Source organism: Lynx canadensis, chromosome C2, assembly GCF_007474595.2.
Source record: "Lynx canadensis isolate LIC74 chromosome C2, mLynCan4.pri.v2, whole genome shotgun sequence".
NCBI lineage: Eukaryota > Metazoa > Chordata > Mammalia > Carnivora > Felidae > Lynx > Lynx canadensis.
Window position 1 is genome coordinate 130,115,891 of NC_044311.2, and position 25,709 is coordinate 130,141,599.

The window sequence follows — 25,709 nt, forward strand, 5'->3', positions numbered from 1 at the left end:
GTCTCAAAAATAAATAAACATTAAAAAAAAATATTTTTTTAAATAAAAAAAGGAAAGGGAGGGGCGCCTGGGTGGCTCAGTCGGTTGAGTGTCCGACTTCAGCTCAGGTCATGATCTCGCAGTTCCTGAGTTCAAGCCCCGCGTTGGACTCTGTGCTGACAGCTGGGAGACTGGAGCCTGCTTCGGATTCTGTCTCCCTCTCTGCCCCTCCCCCAATCATGCTCTGTCTCCCTCTCTCTCTCTCTCAAAAATAAACATTTTTAAAAAATTCAAAAGGAAAGGAATCTAGATATTTCATTAAGTTAAAAGATTGTTGGGGTGCCTGGGTGGCTCAGTCGGTTAAGCGTCCGACTTCGGCTCAGGTCATGATCTCGCGGTCTGTGGGTTCGAGCCCCGCGTCAGGCTCTGTGCTGACAGCTCGGAGCCTGTAGCCTGTTTCAGATTCTGTGTCTCCCTCTTTCTCTGACCCTCCCCTGTTCATGCTCTCTCTCTCTGTGTCTCAAAAATACATAAATGTAAAAAAAAAAAAATTGTTTTAGCCTCTTTACACCTTTGGTAAATCAACCAGAGACCTTCTGCTATTTATTTGTTCATTCATTCATTCATTCGTTTATTATTTGTGACCCTCTGTAATTTAAAAAACCAAATGGGAAATCAGTAGCCTGAATAAACTGCAGCGCAGTCACACAGTAGGAATGTATACAGCCATGAGCATGAACAACAGCTACAGGCAACAGTAAGGACAAATCTCACAAGTAAGATGTTGAGGGCAAGAAACCAACTGCAAAGGAGTAGTAGTATGTGATTCTATAATTCTGTTTCTACAAAAGTTTTTTAAAAAGGAAAAAGTATACTGCTACTAGAAGTCAGGGTACTGTTTCTTCTTGGTAAAGACAGAGGGGACAAGATTGAAGGGGTACACAAATTGGGCTTGGATAATGGTTATATTCTGTTTCTTGATCTGGGTCTGAGTATTGGTTCAATTTGTGAAAATTCATCAAGCCATATACTTAGGAGTGCAGTTTTATATCTGTATCTATATCTATATCTATAACTATATCTATATCTATATATACACACATATGTATATGTATACACACACATATAACATATAGTATACTTTAAATAAAGAGTAAAAAGAAAGCAAAAGTAAACATAAAATATGACTAAGTCAAAATTACTCAAAAATATTTTTTTCATGTTTTAAGAAATTAGTATTACATTTTCATTTCAATTACGTTCACAAAGCTTATTCAATCACTGAAGTATACGAGAAGCAAAGTGCAAGGTCCTCAGTATGACTGGATTACAGAGAAGTAAGTTCATTTGAATTTTTAAAACAAATGTGTATTCAATGATTGTCTGGTTTGCTTAAAGACTAACTCTGAAACAGATTTAAGAAGATAAGGATTATAATTTCAATATATAGAAATATTTATCTTAGCTTATAGAAGGAAAATCCTAAGCAGCATTAAGTTGAATTTTTTAGGATATTGAGGATATTTATTATTGAAAGCATACCTATGCCAACTAATGTGTGAGGCATTGGAATCATTTGTTACTTCAGTCTTCACTAAGGAATATAAGAAAGGTATTATTATCCACCCTATGTTTCCAAAAATAAGATTTCAAGATCTTGGCCAATAAAATGTAGACTCCAGGTCCATGTGATGAGAAAATTGATTGTCTTTGCAGTGCCTACTAAGATGTCCCATTCCTGGGAGAGCTAGTTAACAAGAGTCTAGTGGTTAAAAATAGAGGAGAAGGACTTAAAACCAATAGTGTTGTAAGCATAGTAAATGGAATTAAAGCTTGGGGGCAGGCTGCTTTTTCAAATTCATTATTAGTTTGAACCATATGAAATAGCCATTTTTGTAGGTCAGAATGGTTTGGTAATGGTAATTTGATATGTTTTCTAGCATAGCTTTGGTATCCAACAGTATTGAGATGTAATGCTGTATTTTAATATACACATAATAGTTATAACTGATCTGTAGAGCCTTCCGCTTAGGAAACATAATCAAGAAAACTAAAAAAGGAAAATACAGTAGTTTTTAAAGCTACTGGATCGTGAGATAGGATGTTCAATTCCACTCTCACCACTTTGTAGTCCTGTACACTGGGGCAAGTTAACTTCTCTGGACTTGGTAGTAACAATTTTATCTACCTCCTAAAGTTTTTGAAAGTTAAATCATGTAACACAAACTCTTAGGACAGTGTCTGGCATATAAAACATTCAATAACATGTTAGCCATTTCAACATCAGCAGTCACAGCTCCTCGCAATTGGTGTCTCCTATTTATAAACCCATCATAGAATGCAGTTAATAAAAAGGGCAAAATTGAGCCAATGTTTATGAAAGTTTCTTTTATACACAGCAACTTTGGGATAACCAGGGATTAAAATAAGATCTAATCCCCATTGCTACACAATATGGCTATATTATTATCAGGTTATGTCACTTGAGGCAGCAGTCAGGAGAGATCTAGTTCCTTCCTGTTTTCCCAACTCCCATCTTTCTGGTTGTCGTTTTCTAAGCAAGTGGGCCATCTCTAGAATACTGAAATCTTGACTTCTGGCTATATTGTGAGCTCTATTTCTCTAAATGTGCTAATGGAGATGAAGACTAGGTAGTTCATGTGGCTGCTGTGCTACTGAATTAGTAAGGCCAAGGTAGTGGGTATGAACGGGGACAAAGCTGACTGGCTTCTCTTGATCTCTGACAAAGGTAACCAGAGTTGCTCACCTGTTTTTTTATGGATTGACCAATCTGAGTACATGGGTAGTTATATAGTTGATCAAAGATAGGCATCTTGTTTATCTCCTGAGCATGGCACAAAGAACAAAATAAACATGAATAGACATATGAGTAAAATGTAAAAATAGGTTATAAATGGAGAAATATTTTATATTTATAAAAAAATATTGTGAAAATCTTGAAAACTATTTGCTCCAAGATGTTAGAAGGGAAGTAACACACATGCATTTTTGTGTGTGTGCTAAGATAAGCAATAAAGGTCAATGTTTGCATTCACATTTATAAAATGTAGCTCATCATTAATATATTTACAATTGGTTTACTGCTGATATATGTAGTAGAAAATGTAATGTGTTCAGAAAGTAAGACTTAAATGATTTGGAATGAGTGACAGTGAAGTGCAAATAGGAATGCAATATACATATTGATAACACTTCAGTCACCATGAATTCCCTCTAAACATCTGCTTTTGGCTTTCTGTTCCGAGCATTTGTGTAAGTCTCCAGGTATTACAAAACAGTCTTCTGCTTTCCCTGCATTGCCATATCTATGATTTTACAGAGGTAATGGACATGAATTAATGTTGACCATGATGTGCAAAGTCCTGTTGTTTCATATATTTCATCTGATATTTAGTTGAATCAGTTCCCTTTCATTCGGTCTTGGCCAGAAGCACAGGGGCAACAAATGACACTTTGGCCAAATGTTTATGTAGTTTTTGTCCAAAGAATAAGATGAACTTTATCAGAAAATTACAAAGTATTAATGAATCAACCAATTATGCAGGATTATTTAACTATAGGTTAATTTAGGTCTTGGCTCCATTATGGTCAAAGGCCATGAATTGGTATTCAGAATACTGGACATACTATTCAGATGGTAAAGGAACTGTCTCTTCTAAATTAGGAAAATACAGAAATTAGAAAAATTAGAAAAGTACAGAAGCAACCCCAGAGTCAGGATGCAGGCAAGTAGGCAACAGCTGCTGAAGTCACATGCCATGAGCATCAGATCAGCTCTATCCCTACCTTCTCTGTCACTTGTCAACCTCAAAAATGTACTCTGGCCTAGTCCTGAATGGAAAATAAAGTACACAGTTTAAAAAACAAACTTCAAAGTGGTATTTATTTACATTAAAATGTGAATTACCTGTACACACACAAATTTAAGAGGCACAATCTGCTATGCACAAGAACTATATAGTTTTCAGTACATGTGATACACAGTAGCATCTGTTAAGTCAGTGGTTTGAGTGAAAACACAGTACCAAAACATTCCTGATACAAAATAAATTACTCATTCACATATTCTAATCATACAACAGTTAATATTTAAAAAGTTATGCACTTCAAAAAACACTAGCTAGATGTACAACCAAAATGTATTAGGTTTGCTTTATGAAAAATGTTTTCAGATTAGGCATAAATATCCCTTTCAGGAAGCATTTTTATCTTTTAAATAAATAAACTACATCGATTTCAAGACCATTTATATATAGCCCCCTAAAATATGATCAAAGACAGACATTACTTCGTATTTTTAAAGGTGTAACTATATTAGAGAATATGCTAAACACTGCCCCCAAATTCCAACACTGCCATTCTATTTTTCAGACACAAATTATTTAAATTCGCTTTTTAGTATATGAGATTAGCTGCCCTTTTTTAACAAATTGTTGCCCTAACACGTTGTCCTAAACTATCTCATGTATTTGATAAAGTCAAGGTTTTTTTAAAAAAAAATGTCAAAATTCTTCAGGTTAAAATTGATATTTTATGTGGAGATTTTGACAGATGGAACACTTTTTTCTTAAAGACCTTTGCAAAAAGATCTTTTCCAATTCTAAAATCTATTACAGATTCATTTCGTCTGAAAGAACACTCAAATATTTTCATAATGCAGTGAAGGATTCATCTTTGGCATTTCTCTGTTAGTTCTAAAATAAAATATGTCAACAAACATTTTTTTCCTACCTACTTGACATTCCGTACACAAACTATTTGATTGAAATTGTGTCTTAACAGCAATCTCATTGCTAACATTATTTTTTTAGATCTGCGAAAAATATTAACATTCAGCTTTTTATTATGAGTAGCTGAATTGTTTTGATGTTGCTGAAATGAGTTTGCTTAGTTCTCTTTTCAGTGATTGGAAATTCAACAGCCTTTAAATTCAACAATGGATATAAAGCAGACATACTTTCCATCAACAAACATGTTGACCAGAGTATAATCTTTGAATATGGTATGAAGCATGCTTGTATTAAGAAAAAAAAAAAAAAATCTTTAAATATGGGCATCTCAGAAACAGAACTGCTTGCTATATTTTCTTTCTTGGTCCCTGTAGCTTTTCTAAACAGAAACAAACAAAAGCAAAACAAAACTGCTACAAATGCTGATTTGTAGAAATTTTTCCACATTGCCTTCCACATTAGATTGCAACATTACTTCCAATATTCACAATTTTTTTTTTTGCTCTCATCACATACTAACCTTAAGGCTAAAAACAGTCCAAGAGTGACTATTGTAAAATGATAGTGGGAAACAGTAATAAGGATTTTACAAATGATCTTCGGTCAAATAACATGGGGTAAAATCTCTGTAGAAACTGAATCAAGTAGGATTTGATAGTTTAAATGCAAGCTACAGTGTCCAGGGCTCACTGAAAATAAAGATACAAAAACAAAAACAAAAACATAAATACTGTAGCTAACTACTGCTAATTACCAAGTCTGCAAACACTGTGGATAACAAAAAAGAGATAGTGATGATGGCTTTATTATGACATTAAGACATGTATCAAATCAAATTAATAATTCCTGTTTTCTAACCAGGCAGAATCATGGAAATCCAAGCAAATAATGTATAACAAATGAAGGAACTACAGTGTAAGTTGGTTACTTTTACTGTCTGGTACTGAAACATTTGAATAAATAACGTAAGTTTGAATTTGTGAAAGCAAATTTATTACATACATGTCAGTTACTGAATATTACATATGCAGCTTATATTAATAATACTGCCTATCTCCCAGCCAATGTAAAAATCTGACACCAATACTGTCCTTCAAGTATAGCTCAAACTAATAGTTACATGTGATGACCAAGTCAATCAATTACCAGCTCCTGCTAATACAATTTAGTGAGAACTGGGAATTGTAAAATTGGCACCAGGCAATGTTTACAGAATACAACGTTAAGTGCATATGGTTATCTACTTCCAGAATCCAAAAAACAAAGCCACCCATGCTCCTTTAAGAGTTTTACCTCAATTCTGTCATTTTAGAAGTATTTGTTGGAATGTGATCTCTCCAAAATCAAATAGGATCAATCTGGTCACATTTCATCCTAAAACAAAATGTTATGTAAAATTTCTGTGTATCTAAATGTTCCCTTTCAGATAAATTTGTGAGATTATTTTACAGATTTTTCTTTATTGGAGGAGGTGGTCTGATAAGGAGGAAGAGATCATGAGACAATCACAAATAATCATCCCTCTATAATTCAGTTGAAGTTGGTCTTCTGTAAATGCTTATTGGGAATTTCTAAAGCACTGACTTGAAGAGGCCAAGAGCCTCCATCGATCCCTGCTTGGATGGCCACTCCTGTCACCACGGCCAGGTCAGGGTCTACAGAAGTGTTGGGATCCTTTCCAAAGAACTCTTGAATGACTTGGCGGATTCGAGGAATACGAGTAGAGCCCCCAACCAAAACCACCTCATCAATCTCAGTCTTTTCCAGGTGGCCTTCTTTTAGTACTTGCTGAATGGGTACAAGTATTTTCTGGAAGAGATCTTCATTAAGGGTGTCAAAGAGCTTCCGTGATATTTCTGTTTCAAATAACACCTGACTTTCTCCACTTTTCTTTTCAGAAAGGCCAGCTCCAAACACACTGTTCACATGGTGGCCATCAGCGGGGGAAAATCTGTCCTTTGGCAGTTCAGTGTCACTACTCTGAGGTTCTTTCTTGTCTTTTTCCTCCACTGTTAGTAATACTGACAACTGAGCAGACTGATGAAGAGTCAGGTTTAATTTGACCATTTCCACAGCTTGTCTTAATCGGTGAATTTCTTCTTTCCTAGAGGGTCGAAAGCCGTATGTTTGATAGATCTGTTTATATAAGTACTGAAGCAATCTTTGATTGAAGTCCTGTCCTCCAAGTTTATTGTTTCCTAAGTTAGAAATAAAAAAGTTCATATTACATTTATGCATTTGTATGTGTATATGCATATACATGTCTGTAGTAGGTATGGAAATGATATTCTAGACATACATCTCTTGCTTAATGTACTTAACTATTAAGATTTTATTCATACAAAAACTGATTAAAAATAATTGGGTTCGGGGCGCCTGGGTGGCGCAGTCGGTTGAGCGTCCGACTTCAGCCAGGTCACGATCTCGCGGTCCGGGAGTTCGAGCCCCGCGTCGGGCTCTGGGCTGATGGCTCGGAGCCTGGAGCCTGTTTCCGATTCTGTGTCTCCCTCTGTCTCTGCCCCTCCCCCGTTCATACTCTGTCTCTCTCTGTCCCAAAAATAAATATAAAAAAAAGTTGAAAAAAAAAAAAATAATTGGGTTAAAAAGATTTTAACTAAAATGTGTTCTATTTAAAAACAGTGCATATCTGGTTAAAATTTTTATTTTTCTTAGTTTTAATTTTTTAAATATAATTTATTTTCAAGTTAGCTAACATATGTACACAGTGTGCTTTTGGCTGCGGGAATAGATTCCCATGATTTATCGCTTACACACAACGCCCAGTGCTCATCCCATCAAGTGCCATCCTCAATGCCCATCACCCATTTTCCCCTCTCCCCTGGCCACCCCAACAACCTTCAGTTTGTTCTCTGTATTTAAGAGTCTCTTGGGGCGCCTGGGTGGCGCAGTCGGTTAAGCGTCCGACTTCAGCCAGGTCACGATCTCACGGTCCGTGAGTTCGAGCCCCGCGTCGGGCTCTGGGCTGATGGCTCAGAGCCTGGAGCCTGTTCCCGATTCTGTGTCTCCCTCTCTCTCTGCCCCTCCCCCGTTCATGCTCTGTCTCTCTCTGTCCCAAAAAAAAAAAATAAATAAATAAATAAACGTTGAAAAAAAAAATAAAAAAATAAAAAAAAAATAAAAAAAAGAGTCTCTTATGGTTTGCCTCCCTCTCTGTTTGAAACTATTTTTTTCCCCTTCCCTTCCCCCATGGTTAAAATTTTTAAATGATAGAAAAGGAAATATTTCTTAATGATATCAAATAATTTTTCAGAAGATAAAGATTGACAACAGATTAGCTTTTAATTGCAATTTAAAAACTGACTGCCATTATTCTCAAAAGAAGAAAGTCCTTATAATTAAAAAGTAGCAGTAGACATTTTGTCTTTTTATAACATGTTTGCTTGCTTAAGAGCTGAAATTAAAAGAAAAAAAAGATGTAAAGGGAAAAGATTAATGTGGTACAAACCCCTGGCACTGAACTTGGTTCTAAAGAATCCAGTTAGGAAAAAGAAAAAAGCAGGAGTTAGACAACCTATAACTGACAACTTCTCTTTCAAGACAGGCTCAGTTCCTTAAATTAAAACAAAACCTTTAAAGAAAGACTTAGAGTGCAAAATCCTCTTATTTCTTAGAGAATACTGTTAATAGTATTAGATTTTCTAAAGACATCTATTTTGTAAAATATATTATCAAATGAAATAAACTGATCACTCTTCATTTTAAAGGGTTTTTCTTGCTTTCTGTCCCCTTCACCACAGCCATCAAGTCCTACTGGCTTAGTGAACTACAACTGGCAGTATATTTATCTACCATGTAGGATACCCATTTTTTTTAGACTTTACTTTTTGCTGTAAAAATACACAAATGGTGGTTATAAAATTACATACATAGATTACCAAAATGAAGTCAAAGTACACTGAAAAAAATTTTTAAATAAACATTTAACACATTAGGTGTGCTAAGGAAAACATTGTGTGAACCTCTTTTAGTCTCCCTGTATTTTTCTTACCAGACATTGCTCGGGTTAGAAACATTCCTCCTTGTTTATTTAGCAACGACACATCTAGAGTTCCTCCGCCCAAATCTATCACCAAGACGTGAAAGACATCAGCCTTGTGGAGGCCATAGGCCATAGCTGCCGCCGTGGGTTCATTTATTACCCTCAAGATCTTCAGTCCTGTAAGATTGGTTGGAAGCAAGAACAATTCATCGGAGGACACCATTATCAAAATTTCTTCCCACTCAACCTCACACAATGTTAGTGTGTTTTCTAAAGCATGAACCCCAATGAGTAACAATGGCTTTTATTAAGGTAAGAAAAAGAAAAGCCCAGATTCAGTAGAATGTATCATTCTAGTCTTTATTAATTAATATTTAATTAAAAAAAACTCTTAGCTTCTTCTAATTTTCATTATTTTACTTGGGAATACATAAGCAATAAAAGCTTAATCATTACGTGCTATAATAAATTGCTGTGGAAATGAAAGCCTGGAGCCTGTTTCAAATTCTGTGTCTCCCTCTCTCTGCCCCTCCCCCGCTTGCACTGTCTCTCTCTCTCTCTCTCTCAAAAATAAATAAAACATCATATATATATCATATGATATATATCATATATGTATGTCATATACATATGTCATATATATGTATATATGATATATATATATATGTATTATATATATATATCATATATACATATATATGACTTTGACAGGGGCTCCTGGGTGGCTCAGTTGGTTAAGCATCTGACTCTTGATTCCGGCTCAGATCATGATCTCAGTTTGTGGCATCGAGCCCCGTGTTGGGCTCTGAGCTTGGGATTCTCTCTCACTCCCTCTCTCTCTGCCCTTCCCCTACTTGCCCTTTGTCTCTCTCAAAATAAAGAAACTTAAAAAAAAAAAAAAGACTCTGATAAAAACAAGCAGATAAATAGATAAAAAATTAGATGAAATATTTCAATAGACACAATGACGCAAAAAGTAGACTTAAAATTTAGGACGCTCAAAAAAAAATTTAGGACCCTCAAATGCAAATCTGAAATATACAGCAATCTGATCTTGAAGATAATGTTAAACATTACAGTGAACAGTGAAAGTTCAGATTTCTTTGTGCAAATTTCTTGCTTTACCCTAAGTGCCACACTTAATGAGTGGTTTAGAAAGCAATATGCTATTATGCATCAGGAACCATAAAAAACTATTCAAACTCTGAAGAATTTATTTAAAAACCTTAACACCATTTCCTTTAGCTCTCTGACTTCATCACTCACTCTGCTCTGGCCACACTACCTACTTCTCATCTTCACATGTGCCAGCAAATTCCCATTTTATGGCTGCTAAATGACTGTTTTCTCTCCTGCAACAGACTTCCTCTGTATATCTGCTTGCCTAACAACCTCACCTCCTTCAAATCTGCTTACATGTCACCTTCTCAAGGAGGCCTACTTGGCCACTGTAAAACCCAAGTCCCCCACCTCCTGACCACTCCCAGCAATTCTCGTCTTATGCTGTTCTGTCTTCCATAGCACATTTCTTTCTGATACACATTTATCAGGGCTCTGCACCAGGGGCAATTCTGGCCCTCAGGGAACACTGGGCAATGCCAGAAGACAGATGACTGCCACGTCCTGGAGAGGCTGGTGCTGCTGGCATCTAGTGAGCAGAGGCTAGGGATGCTACTAACTCTCCTATAATGCATGGGACAGTTCCCCACAAGAGAATTATCTAGGCCCAAATATGCTAGGGGTGAGAAACCCCATAATATACTTATTTTTAATACAGACTTTCTGTTTCTCTCCAATAGAATAGAAGCTCCACGGAAACAGGGATTTATGTTTTGTTTGCCAAGGGACCCAATATTTGCTGAATGGTTTTAAATGAGTTCTCTTCCACCTCAGATTAAAAAAAAAAATATATAAATATTACACTCATCTTAACATTAAAGAAAATTTATAAAAAAAATTCCTCACTGCTATCATGAACCCATGTCCTCAGTCTTTGTCACAGGACTATCTTATTGGCCGTCGTCATAATATGTTGCATTTTACATTGCGCTATAGAATTTTTTTAATTTTTATCTTTAAATGTATATCAAAATCCATCTAATTTACCTCCTTTGGGTTTATTTACATGCCTAGATAATTAGGTGGTTTGCAAAGTGATATACCTTACTACAGAAGATTTTCAAAATAAGAACATTTTGAGAAAAAATGCAACACAGGCAAGGGTGGTATTACCTGCAAGGTTAGCAGCTTCAATTGTTGAATTTCTCTGTTTTAGATCAAATTCTGCTGGTACAGAAATAACCGCATTAGCAACTGGCATTCCGAGATACTCCTCTGCCATTTCCTTTAACTTCAACAGTAGTCTAGAGCCAACATATTCTGGGGAAACGGTGATGGTCTCATTACTTGTCACCGAAAACTCAACCATTCCATTTTTGTTTAAAACCTATGAATAGGATTAGTAAAAAACAAACAAAACAAAAAGGACAGAAAGAAATGTAAAACTGTGTGCGTACACATCCACACACATATACTTAAACACATACATACATACACACTGGACTTATTCAATAAAAATTTAACTTCATAAGGTCATAAAATTTTTTGTAATCTGTCATTTACCAAGATGAGAAGTTATTAAAAGTTATACTTCAAAATCTGTAAAGTGAATTAACACCATAGCTTTCAATAACAGCAGAATAACCAAATTCATCACCAAGCATATAAATGGAACACAGAAGATCTTCAATATATATTTGTTAAACGAATAAAAGAAAAAAGGTGAAATATAAGGAATAAAAGTTGCTGGATCATGTATTTGATCCAGGATCTTCTTTTAATTAACTTGTTTCCAAAAATAATTGATAACTGAACAAATGTTCTGGTACATATTAACACGAATCATTTTAGTAGTTCATTATGTTCTTATCCAAGAATCAAGTATCATTTACATTCTTATTTCCACGAAAACATGTATCATGTATTAGCTCCTTATCCCTGCTAATGTGGTTGTATATTTAAAAAACTAGATGAGGGGCACCTGGGTGGCCCAGTCGGTTAAGCATCTGACTTCTGATTTTGGCTCAGGTCAAGATCTCACGGTTCGTGGGGGATTAAGCTTCTAGTCTGGTTCTTCACTGACAGTGTGGAGCCTGCTTGGGATTCTCTCTCTCCCTCTCCCCTGCTTGTGCATGCATGCTCTCTCTCTCTCAAAATACATAAACTTTAAAAAATAAATTAAATAAAAATAAAGAAATAGATTAATTCTAAAACATACTATTCCACTTTCACCAACAGACTATATTAATATCAATAGTAAAGACAATTAGTCTCTTCTAAGAAATTATAAGAACTTTACTCTCATCGCTCTAGACTGTATAATAGGTTTCAATGAAGAAAACTTGACCATCCACAGACCTATCTGGGAAAAACAAAAACAAGCTACGATTAAAACAGACGTATCTGGGAAAAACAAAAATAAGACACCATACCCTCAGAGCCCAGGTGAAACAAACAACAACAAAAAAATCAAAACACTTAGAAGCTTAACAACAACAACAAAAACTGAAAATAACTCTGTGTTGGAAAACAGTACAGAAGTTCCTCAAAAAACTGAAGCTAGGACTACCATATGATGCAGCAATTCCACTTCTGGGAATATACCCTTGTGTAGCTATCTGCACCCCCACGTTCACAGCAGCATTTACTTACGATAGCCACGCCATGAATACAAACTAAGTGTCTATCAACAGATAAATGGATAATGTTGATATACACACATAATGAAATATTATTCAGCCATGAAAAAGAAAATCCTTCTGTCTGTGACAACATGAATGGACCCTGAGAGTATTACACTAAGTGTCAATAAGTCAGAGAAAGACAAACACTATATGATCTCTCATGTGTAGAATCTAAAACAACAACCAAACTCAGATAAGCTGGTTTATCAGCTGGTTTACCAGCGGTAGGGGATGGGAGCATGGGCAAAATGGATGAAGGTGGTCAAAACAAAAAGGTACAAACTTCCAGTCATAAGGTAAACAAGTACTGGGAACATAATGTTCAACATGATAACCAGAGTTAATACCGCTGTGTGGTATATATGAAAGCTGTTGAGAGAATAAATTCCAAGAGCTCTCACAACAAAGGAAAAAAATTTATTTCTTCTTCTGTATCTATATGAGATGATGGATGTTAACTTATTGTGCTAAACATTTCACAACATATTTAAGTCAAATCATTATGTTGTACACCATAAACTTATACAGGGCTGTATGTCAGTTATATCCTAAAAGTCAGGGAAAAAATAACTTGCATCAATACGTAATACACCCAAAATCATAATTTTGAGGACATGTATAGCTTTATATAATTTAAGCACTGCTTACAAAAGATTTATAAATTAATAAAAGATTCTAAGAATAAAGCTAAAAAAGAACAAAGAAATAAATATAAGAAATACATGGGGTAAATTTATGTTCTCCTTTGTATATGCATAAAAAATCTGAGAATTTTATTCAATAAGCAGCACTGATACAGCTATTAATTTTAAAACCTATTCGTTTAGAATTCCACTTCATAATTACCAAAAAAGAAAGAAAAAGAAACCCTCTATGGAAAGAACATTTAAATATTTAAAAGACATGGGTCGGGGGTATGGATAAAATAAGCGATGGGGATTAAAGAGTACACTTACCATAATGAAAAAAAGAATTAAAATATTTAAAAGAAAAAACATCAAAACACAACCTTACAAATGCTCAAGTGAAAGTATTAGAAAAAAATTCAAATGGATAGGATGGAAAAGGGCATTGTAAGTCTGTAAGAGTCTATAAGCATTTTTTTTTTTTAATTTCAAGATGATTTGCCACATGAAAATTTAACATTTTAAAAAAAAATTTTTTTCAATGTTTATTTATTTTTGAGAGACAGAGAGAGAGACAGAGCATGAGCAGGGAAGGGGCAGAGAGACAGGGAGACACAGAATTCAAAGCAGGCTCCAGGCTCTGAGCTGTCAGCACAGAGCCTGACGCGGGGCTCGAACCCATGAACTGTGAGATCAGACGCTTAACCAACCGAGCCACTCAGGTGTCTTGAAAATTTAACATTCTTGAAAGCTCAAAAGCAAAATTATATAGCATCAGTTAAATAAAAAGAACATCAGAAACAAAAAAAAACACTGAAAACATATCACAAAGGTATTTTATAGTCATAAAAAAACATACACCCCAAAATAGGATTCTAAAGAAAATAAAAATGCCAATGAACATATTAAAAAAAAAAATCTGACCTCACTAAAAATCAAAGGAATGAAAAATTAATATAAGATACCATTTTCACTTATTTATTGGCAAAGATTAAAAAATAGTAACTAGGGAAGACATAAGCATTCTAAAAAAGATAGTTAAGACACACAACCTTTCAGCGCACAATTTGACAATATCAATCAAAGTACTCAGAGAACTCGAATTCTCCTACTTCTACAATTCCAGTTTAGGAAATGATCAAGAAGAACACAAAGATATATGTACAAGGCTACTCAAAGAAGTTACAACATAAGTGGAAAACCAGGGAAAAAATAAAATGTGCACTTATTGAGAATGGACAAATATAGGAATAGCCGTTCCAAGTGTCCATGAAAACAATGTGAACCTATTATCCAACTGTCCAGGTCACATTGTTGAGTTTCAAACAAGTCATAAAACAGCTATGCCTAGTATGATCTCTCTCTCTTTTTTTTAAGTACACAAATGGGTATAACCTAACACACACAAAGCATCTGTCCATCTATCTGGCTATCTGGCCATTGATCCATAGTACATGGGGGCTTCAGCTTTTTCCTACAATGAAACAGAGAGCTAAGTAGACACTCTGAGGATGGCAGAGCAAGGATACAGCTGAGGCTCTGAGTCCATGATAGCACTGTGGAGCCAATGAATCAACTCATTCTGGAATTGCTGTAGGTCTGCTCGTTGTAACATGACTTCCACGCAGATTAGGGCGAAACAGAATGTTGTATAAGGCATCATTTGCAACAATATGCTGAACTAAAATTAAAATAGATTTTAGCCTAATCACTTACCTTAAATGGGTATCTGCCAATCTCAGCCTCCAGCTCTTCTGGGGTAAATATCTTGCCTATGAATCTTTTGGCATCATATATTGTGTTCTGAGGATTTGAATCTGCGAGCTCTAAGCTTTCATAACCCACATACACATCATCGTCAGTAAAGGACACCATGCTGGGTATACTGATATGCCCATTTTCATCTGGAATGACCTTTACTTTTCCTGTGCCGGGAAAAAACACCCCAACCGAACAGTAGGTGGTGCCAAGGTCAATGCCAATCACTTTAGGAGTAGGCAATGGTAAATACTGTTGTGCCAAATAGCCAGCCAACAGGAGAGTCAAAACAGCTGATCCTGAAATACAGGCAAATTAAAAGATAGGTCTTAGTAAACTAGTATGATACGCTAAATTACTATAGCAAACTCCCTTTAATATCACTCTTTGAGATAAGACTAATAATCCACACTCTCAAAATATTTTCTTTTATAGTACTAATGGTAACAATTCTCTCAGGCATCAAGTTTTTCATAATGCAAAGTGATCATAACACAATTAAAATGAAGGAACAACAACAACAACAAAAAACTCCTCTAGTTGTAGGTCTGTGTACTTCACCTTGGTGAATGAGAAGTAAAAACTTTTAATTGTGCTGACGCTGACAGGAAAACCCATTTATCTCTAGCGAAAGCTAGATAAATGTTAAATATACGTGCATTTCAAATTCTTGATCATTTGGTATTTAGATCTTATAGCTTTCTACACAGCTTTAATTATCATTATTAAAAAGAAATTTCATTATTAAAATTTCCACAGCAAAAACTTTGTTATTATCGTTGGGGTAAAACTCTAACCCTTCATCTCCTTTCTCTTTCCAAAAGAATGAACGGGATAAATTGGTAAAATGATTTTGAAAGTTGTTTAAATATTAAACTGTCACTTTACAACAGAACACAGTTAACTTCTTGTATTTAAACAGGAATTAAGGAATACTTCTTGAGGAGTTAATATGTAGGGAAAGAGAACCCTAAATGTGGAACCCTGAAGGCAACATAAAGCGCCTTGAAGGCAGGTTTTGTTCACTGTTGTATCCCCTCCACCAGGAATGGCTCCTAGCAAATAGCAGAGGCTCAACTAATATTAATTGATTAAAACAAAAACAAAAACACACAAATATGAACAAACGCCATGCAGATTGTAAACATAAGTGATGAAGAAAGATGCCACTTTGAAATTACAATTAATCTGTTATTTGTTTTCAGGAGAGAATATCCATACGTGTTACATACGACCCCAAACGTCAATCGGTAGGAGTCTGTTTCACTAACTGTACGCTCATCTTCAACACATAACTCAAAAAAAAAAAAAAAAAAAAGAAAGAAAGAAAGAAAAAAAGGACATCAAGCGCCAACCCCACTTTCCACTTGCTCCTACGTGGGAAACTTCAGAAACATTTCATCGTTTTCCCGTTCGGGGAGGATTAATTGCTAAACTAGATGGGTGGAAAGAGCATCAGACCACACATCCAAGAGGCCTGACCTCTCAAGATGCAGCAGCATCCCAGGACTCTGCAGCTCAGGCTGCTGGTGCTGCTCCTCCCCCTTCCTCTACAAAGAGGTCTTGGGGATTCACGTTCTTGCGGCCTCTCGAAGGCCTCAATTCAACCAATGACTCAAAATCGACGTTCATTTGAAAAGAACTGTTCCTGAGGCCCGATGTCCTTGGGATGTACGCAGAGGGTCGCCGCCGGCCCTGCATGGCCTACTCTGGCCCAGGCCATTCTAGACGCGACCCCCAATTCGGCAACCCGAAGAGCCAAAAACCGACTCTAAGTCATCTTTTCGAAGCCCTTCCCACTGCGCCAATTGGATCCAGGAGGTGACAACCACCCCCGCCTATCCCCGCCTCCCCAAACCGCTCGAGTGCCCGCAACAGCCACAGGGAACCCCTGGTCACTGACCTAAGATCGTCATCTCTCCGGCCATCACAGTCCCGCCGAAGAGGCTTGAGATGACTGTACCAGACGTGAGGTGACGCCCCCACGCCACCCCGCAGCCCCAAGGCCTACTGGGTAATGTAGTTCTTTTTCTCCGACGCAGTCGGAGAAGCTACATATATAACCAGAGAAGGGACTTCATTTACCGTCAGGTCGCAGGACTGAGAACTTCCATTCAACAGCTGCCAGTGACGTCTAAGCCGCCCTCCTACGCCGGGGCTAAGGAACCAATGAGGCTGAGGTGGAGGAGAGCCAAGAAGAGGGACTGGAATTTATAATCAAACCTGAAGCGACTGGAGCCAAGTAGAGGTAAAAACAAACGATTTCTTTAGCGCCGCCCTGCCGCTTTGCATTATGGGGAGTGTAGTTCCGGCCTGCCCCTCTTCGCTGGAGGGAGAGTGAGGACAGTTAGGTTATTGCTTCGTTTGGTCCTGTTCCTAGCGAGGCCCGGGTTCGAGTCTTTGCTTTTTCGTTCTTCCTGCCTTTCAAAGAGTGCTCCTTTGCCTAGATCTAGATTCTGCATGGGGATCCTTTAAGCGCCCCTCACCCCTCCAGCCTTCCTACAACAGCCCCTACAGCAGTGTGGGCACAGAGGCAGGCTGATGGGGCATCGCTGAAACTCCCAATAAAGCTCCTCAGCCCTCTACTTTTGTTTTGGGATAAAAGTATTCAAGCAGTCTTCAGTGAATGTGATTTATTCAAGAGAGCAAGGAAGCATTTTGTCTTGCTAACACCGAAGTGGGCTATTACTAACGAAAACAAAACACTTGAGCTTTCTCTTGAATTAAGTCACAATTGGTAGGAATTGCCTTCATGGACAAGTCCTGTAACATATAATGGCCATTTAGGACACTTGTGAAGTGTTTTCTCAGGTCCGTGTCTATAATATACAACCCCCCCCCCTTTTTTTCTTCTTTTCTTCTTGGTTACTGGGTAGTACTTAATGGCTCTTTTTGAGAGTGTTTTGTCTTTTATTGCTGTTATTAAAGGGCACCAGAACTATGATCCTGGAGAATTGAAATGTTTCCTCACCTTAGATGTAAATCAAGTTGATACCCCTGTTGATAACAAGTCTACCTGCTGGAGTAATACACCACCACTGGCTTTCTAGCTGCTTAAAACACATACATGAAAATATTATGGTTATTGAAGGTGAAGGAAGTATAGTTAATGGGGATTTATTATAATCTCTCCACTTTCGTGCATTGAAAAAAATATTTCACAATGTAAAGCATAAAAAGTATGTGTATGTCTAGGGAGTACTATTGAGTATAATTTCCCTATGAAGAACACATAATTCACTCAATTCATGGATATTATTAAGTATAATGATCATATTAACAAACATCTGTTGACCATAGTGGTAACCACTGGTAACAACAGAAGGATAGACAGAAGGTAAACACATACATGTAATTGATTATGGTATATGCTGTGAAAATAAAGGAAACCTCATCTAAAATGGAGCCCAGAAGTCTTGAATGGGCAATTCTCTGGGACTACCACTGGTTGTCAGTTGCAGACTCCACCAGAAGGAATCATACTTTGCATGCTTAGCAGGAAGAAGCTTAATTTACTGCCCCAGCAGGAGGAAGTAAACTTTTCTCCTTGACCAGCAATAGCGATAGCCAATGAGAAGTTCAAACTCTCACTCAACTCCAACAGACTTTTAAGAAAGAGCTTCACAATTTCATCCTTTCCTCCATAAAAGCAAGCCACTGGACTTTGTGCTCTGGACTTGCCTGTGGTTCACTATAGTTTGCTTGTCCCAAGTTGCAATTCCTCTGCTATTTCTGAATAAACTCACTTTGCTAATAAAATAACTGGCTAGTTTTAGGATTGACAACACCGTATTTGCGGTATGGACAGAGGGCAGAAACAGAATTGAATAAACACTGTAATTTTATCTTGAAGTTGAGAAGACTTAGTGAAAGAGAATATGTCTAAGAAATACTTAGAAGAGTAAAAGGGAGCCAGGAGATGGGTTAATAGAATAATATGAAGCAATTAGTTGAAGGTGTCCCAGAAAGAGGGAACTGAATTACCAAGAGCATATAAACAGAAAATAATCTCATAGGTTAGATGTTCGGGATCATAAAGCAACAGGTGAAAGTCTGAGAGGGAGGACAAGAGATATAAACCAAATCAAGAGGATTAGTCATTTGTGGCAGGCCCTATTAACCCTATTATCCCTGCCACCCACTCCTTCCTCCTTGTTAATAGGATCCTGATATGGTCAAGAAGTAGGTAGAGCTCACATGATCTCATCGTGGAATGCTCTTAATATAGGAGAGAAACTAAAATAGATAGAACTAAACACTTTCCATTTTTCCATTACATTACTGCCTTAACAAATTACCACAAATTTATTATTTTACATTTCTGTAGATCAGAATTTTGGTATGGATCTCACTGGATTAAATCAAAACAGCAGAGGGTTACATTCCTTTCTGGAGAGTCTAGGGGGGGAATTGTTTCCTGCTAGATAGGAATTGCTGGCAGAATTTATTTCCTTGGCGATTGGAGGATCAAGGTTCTTATTTTCTTGCTACCTGTAAACTTAGGCTTATTTCCAGCTTCTAGAGGCCACCCACATTACTTAACAAGAGACTTTCTACCTCTGTGGCAACAGTAGACTCAGAAGACATCATGTGATTAAATTGGACCCACCTGGACAATCCAAGATAATCTCCCCATCTCGAGCCCTGTAACTTAAAAAAAAATCTGTAAAGCCTGTTTTGCCTTGCAAAGTAACATAGTCACAGGTTACAAGAATTAGAATGTGAACTTAAGCCTACCACAATTTGCTCTCTGGTCCCCAAAGATTTGTATCCATCCACATGCAAAGTCTCATCCTACTACAGCATCAACTCAAAGTCCAAGAAACTCTTGTAAACATCATCAGCTCAAAAGTTCTAAATATCATTACCTAAATCTTCTAAAGTGAATGGTAGCTGTGGTCACTTATTCCTTCTTGTCTGCTTATAACCAGAGGAACAATGAAATACTTAGATAAGAATGTTGGTTATACTAATGTTAAGTAGAACTGCAAACCCCAGAGTTGGGAAATAAGGATGAGGGCAGGGATATGGAAAGAAATGTGGATATATCGTTTTCTTCATTTTTCTTAGCAGGGAGTTCATAGATATTTGGAATGGAGAATTTAAGAAATCAAAGCTTAAATAGATAATTCAAGGTTATGAAGGCAACTTTCTGAATGACTAAAAAATGATAAAACATACAGATAAAAGAATAGGTTATAAAGAAGAATAAGTAGGACAAAATTAAAATATATACTTTTTTCAGTTTTTCCTAGAAAAGTGTCAATACGTGTCATTTAAAGTTAAATTTAAAAAATGTATGTACCAAAACATGAAAAAAGGAAGCAATAAACCAAAAAAATTTACCAGATAACAGATTTAGGATCAATTGTTATTGTATGCATAAATATAAATAGGGTGGACTAAAAACTACCAGATTGTCTTTTTTTATTCACAGTTGTAAGTATTTATTAGAGACTTTTAAATAGATAACTAAATGAAGTTCATAGCCAGAAAATAATCTTAGAGGGCATCTGGATACACCCCTTTATTTATAGAGAGAAAAATAGAGGCCAAGAGAAGTCAAGAAAATTATGATCTCAATTAGTGTTCATTCTCTTAATAAATTATACTTCACCTTCAATTTGGTGATTAGAGGTAATCTTTAACAATAGTAGCTGAAGTGAAAAATTGTCTAATTATATATCCTGATATTTCTCATTATTATTTCAGAAATGTGCTCCATTAGGAAAATCACTGCCAAATAATAAAAATCTTACCATATATCAATCTAATTCAGGGGACAAATTGTCCTTGTTGTTGTTTAATTCACACTTATTTCTCTTCCCTCATCTGTATACGAAAAGTTCATTGAATGGAAAATTGATCCAGTTCTCTGCATTTTCATTAAAAGAATAAGTGTATTGAAATTACAATTTAGTTTAAGTTACATTGCTAGATTCTATGAAGCACTATAATATTGGAACATAAAAGATTACTACTATGTTAAAATTATGCCATAATAGGACAGATCTCATGTATTGAGCCAGAGTATTTATACATTTTTTCCTTCTGCTAGACTGTTATGGTTCCATATATTTCTGTTTTCGGGGGATTGAAAATTTATTGCATGAAGATTTTTCATGTAAAGGTATTGGTAGGAAATAAATTTGATTTGTAACTAAAAAGCTGATACTAATGTTTTTGTTTTTTCACAGAATCTCATTATACCTCCAAACTTTCGAAAGATGAATATGTTTGCCTTTTATTTTAAAAATAGCTTATATTTTCATTATTGTCTGTAAGTTTAAATTAATTTAAGTGGAAATGTATATCACATATGTTTACAATAAGAAATGTATGATCAAAGATATATCCCAAACAACAAACCAGCACCAACCTTAGAATTATTACCAGTACAGTTGAAAATGAGATAAGAATACTCATTTACAACTATTATATAAGAGTACTTTGGAATTAGCAGTCTCTGCAAAAAATAAATAGAAAGTATAAATTCGAGAAAAATAGGCAAATCTATCATCATTTTCTAATTATATGATTATTGTATTAGTTCAGGCTACTATAGCAAAATGACATAAGCTAGATAGCTCATAGACAACAGAAATGTAATTCTCATAGTTCTGGAGGCTGTGAAGTCCCTGTTTCCTGGTTCAAGACTGCTGTCCTCATTCTGTGTCTTCACAGGGTGGAAGGAACAAGGGAACTCTCTGGGGTCTTTCATAAGGGTATTAATCACATTCATGAGGATTATACCCTCATGATCTAACTACCTCTCAAAGGTCCCACCTTCTAAAACTATTATATTGGGGATTACGTTTAACATAGATTTAGGGGGTAAGAAGGAATGATTGCCTTAAAGATGTGGTTCCATTGCCATTGTCTTCTATTGTTTCTTTTGGAAAGTCAGTCATAAATCTCATTCTTACTTTCTGAAGTTAATCAAATCTTCTGAAATCTTCTTGTCTTGTCTCTGCCTGATTAAAAAGTTTTTTCTATTTGTTTTTGAGCATTTTACCTATGTTTTGCCATGTATAGTTCCTTTGTATCTATCCTTTTTGGGGTTGACTGAGATTCCTGGATCTCTGATTGATGCCTCTCATAAGGCTTGGAAAAATTCTCATCCATATCTCTTTAAATATTGTTTCTGTCCCTTTTCTCTTCATCTGAGATTCCAGTTACACATACATTAGTTCATGTCTTGTATTAACTTTTTCTCCTATATTCATTTATACTCAGTTCTTTCTGTTCTTTCTATTTTTTTCTCTCTGTGCTTCAGTTTGAATATTTTTCTGTTTTTATGTTTACTAATAGTGTCTTTACTGTGTCGAATCTGGTATTAAACTATTCCATGAATTCTTAAATTCATATATGTATTTTTTCGATCCTAGAATGTTTCATTGGTTTTTACATTGATTCTAATTATATGTTGAAAGTATCAATCTTTTATTCTTTACATAATTTACTTTATTTAAAATTATTGTAATCTTGTTATTTACTTTAAAGCTCTTGTCTGTTTATTCTGATGACATTCATGGAAGGGACGTGGTCTCCTTATATCATCTTATTTTCCCCCATTTCAATTACGTTTTCCTGCTTCTTCCAGTGTCTCATATTTACTTTTGCATGCCAAAGAACCATGAAAAGAGAGGTTGATGTTATTTCCCTCAGCATTTGCCCTTTTCTTTGTTACACACATGGGCTGAGGGCAGATCATCTCAGTTCACAAGGGAATTTAGCTCGGTGGGCACTTAATTGTAACTTAAGATAAATTTAGTACTTCTATGGTTTCATATATTTCAAGTAGAGAAATTTTCTGTGTTTTTGTGGACCCCACCCTCTAAAGGGGCTTTGTCTCCTCAGCTGTGCAAAAAAGCAGGAATTTTTGCACCACCCCAACACTCACATTTGGGCTCCTTTAGATTCTATTGCCGATGACCACCCAAAACTCTGCTGATTTCTCTTTCTGTAGCAAGTTTTTTTTCTTAATTTAAATCAAGCTGGATCTTTAGTATGTACACGGAAGATTTTGCAAATGCTCCCAATGAAGAGAATTGCCACTGGTCTTATCTTGCCCAGGAGGAGCTATTCCATCCCTGGAAACAATTCTTCTAGTCCTCTTTGCTTTCTCACTACTTTCAGGTTTGCCTTTACAAACTTGAGTTACATGCCTTTTTTCTTGCATGCCTTTTTTCTTGTTTATTGAAACAGGGGCTAGAGCTTGCTCCTATGTTCTGCATTCTACTCAGGGGTTTTTATTCATTTTTCTTTATTTATTTTTGAGAGAGAAGGAGAGAGAGAGGGGGAGAGAGAGGGAGAGAGAATGAGAGAGGAGCAGAGAGAGAGGGAGACAGAGAATTCCAAGCAGAATCCCTCTGCCATCAGCTCAGAGCCTGACTCAGGGCTCGAATTCATGAACCGTGAGATCGTGACCTGAGCTGAAATCAAGGGTCTGATTCTTAACCTACTGAGCACCCAGTCACCCCTATATTAAGGGGTTTTAAGTACATAATTTAACTTGTTCATTAACTTTTTTTATGTTTATTTTTGAGACAGAGAAAGGGAGAGAGCAAGAGCCAGAAAGGGGTGGAGAGAGAGGGGGACAGAGGATCCAAAGCACCCTCTGTGCTGACAGCAGCAAGCCCAATGTGGGGCTTGAACTCACGAACCTTGCAATCATGGCCCGCGTGGAAGTCAGATGCTCAACCAACTTGAGTCCCATCTTGCTTGTTAACTTTAAGTGATAAGTCATTGCTGGTGTGAATACTGTGATTCACAGTGTTCACAGTATTCACAGGATTGAAAAGGATTTTGAAATCACATTTGGATTCTTGGGGAATGAGAGCCATAATTAATTAACAATGTCTACCATGGGTTTGGATATGGAGGTGTGGCATACATGCTATTCCTATGTCTGGTTGCACTATTTATTACTGTGTGCTAAAAACTTTGGTGGGTGGTAAATGTGCCCAAGACAGAGGAAGATGAAGAAGGAAACAGGCAAGTCCAGTGCAGACTATGGTGGAGGTTTCAGGAGACAAGGGGCTTTGTTGTCTTGTTCTTCGTTATATTCCCTGTTCCTAGAACTGTGAGTGCCAAATACATGGTGGCTGCCTAAAATATATTAACTGAATGAATAAATAAAAGAAGTAAATACCAAAAGGATATGAAAGGATATGGGTGAAACCCTTTACTAAGTCTTAGGGATCCAGCTGCTTAAAGACTCTGACTATGTCTAGCACATTTTAATATTTTCAGAGCATGCCATACATGAATATCAGATGCTTTGTGATTGAATGAATGTGTATTGGAACATGTCATCACATATATTTCTAGTGTTACTAAAATAATTGGATTTATCCATGAACTATTATCTATTCCCAAATTGTGTCAAATGCTGTATTCACTGAGGGCGATTTTTACTTAAGCTAATAATGATATGTGAGTTTGTACAAATAGCATGATTATATCTTTAAATTTATTGTGCCAAATGCTGCATAAACAGTGTGTTCAACAACCTGACAAAATAATTTTATAGGCTTTTATCTTCTTTAATGAGTATTAGTATATTCTGCCATGAGGCTAGTCATTCAAAGATCACACTACCTTGAACTTGAAGATCAAAACAAATGATTAGACTCATGAAAGATAAACCACTTCTTTCTGGACAATCAATTTTTAATGATGAGTTTGAATTTAAATATGTATTATTTGAGCTGTCTTTAAGGTATAACAGTCTATGGTTTGCTAAAAAGTTTATTTGAATTATTAATAAAACATAAAATAATAGTAGTTACCTATTTACTTCTATAATAACTGCTTTGTATGTATTATAAGCTTTTTTTTGCAAGCTTTATTTCTAAAAATGGGATTTGTGATAGATTAATAACTTTTTAAAGACAGGAGACAGATTTTGAGAGTTAGCTAAGGGAGAATTTGAAACTAGGTCTGTTTATTAAAGACATTAACAAACAACCTATCTTCTTGTCTTAGTCAACTTGGGCTGTCATAATAACAAAATAACCATAGATTAGGTGGCTTAAGCAATAGAAATTTACTTTCTCATATTTCTAGGGACTGTAAACTCCAAGATCAAGGTATCAAGGTAGCAGCTGATTCAGTTTCTGGTGAAAGTTCTCTTCCTCGTTTGCAGAGGGTTGCCTTTTCTGTGTGTCTTCACATGGTTTTAAGAGAGAGGGAGAGGGAGTGGGAAGGGAGAGAGATTTCTCTTCTTATAAGGTCATAATCCTTTTATTTTTATTTATTTTAAAATTTTTAAGTTTATTTATTTAAGGGGCACCTGGGCGGCTCAGTCGGTTAAGCATCTGACGCTTGGTTTGATTGAAGTCGTGATCTCACAGTACGTGAGTTCGAGCCCCATGTCAGGCACTGCACTGACAGCAGAGGGATTCCGCTTGGGATTCTCTATCTCTCTTTCTCTGCCCCTCACTGGCTCACACTGTCTCTGACTCTCTCAAAAGAAATAAATAAGCTTTTTTGAACAAGTGACTGAGCCACCCAGGTGCCCCGGTCATAGTCCTTATAGATTAGGACCCCACCTATATAACTTCATTTAATCTTAATCACCTCCTATAGATCATATATATATAGTCACATGGAGCTTAGGGCTTCAATATAATAATTTGGAGGAATGCAGTTCAATCCATAGCAGTTTTTAAACACTATAATATGCAGTTTTGTAATTAGCATTGTTATCATTTTTAAATGAGGATGAAATATTTTAATATATTGAGTTATTTTTCAGTTATTTTATTTGTCTTCTGGGTGTGATTCATTTTGTGACTTACAGTTAATAACTCCATGAGTAACTCATGGCACAGAGTAATGGTGAAAT

The 25,709-nt window shown here is 36.1% G+C and overlaps 1 protein-coding gene across 1 annotated transcript; it reads right to left on the minus strand.

Moving 5' to 3' along the window:
• Positions 1-3,855: 3,855 nt before the first annotated feature.
• On the minus strand, positions 3,856-16,829 carry HSPA13 (heat shock protein family A (Hsp70) member 13). The gene is made up of 5 exons (XM_030329748.1): positions 16,761-16,829; positions 14,816-15,156; positions 10,963-11,176; positions 8,740-8,907; positions 3,856-6,928 (listed from the first exon to the last, which is right to left on the minus strand). Exons 1-5 carry the CDS (start codon positions 16,783-16,785, stop codon positions 6,261-6,263), a joined length of 1,416 nt encoding a protein of 471 aa, XP_030185608.1. The 5' UTR covers positions 16,786-16,829; the 3' UTR covers positions 3,856-6,260.
• Positions 16,830-25,709: the final 8,880 nt, after the last annotated feature.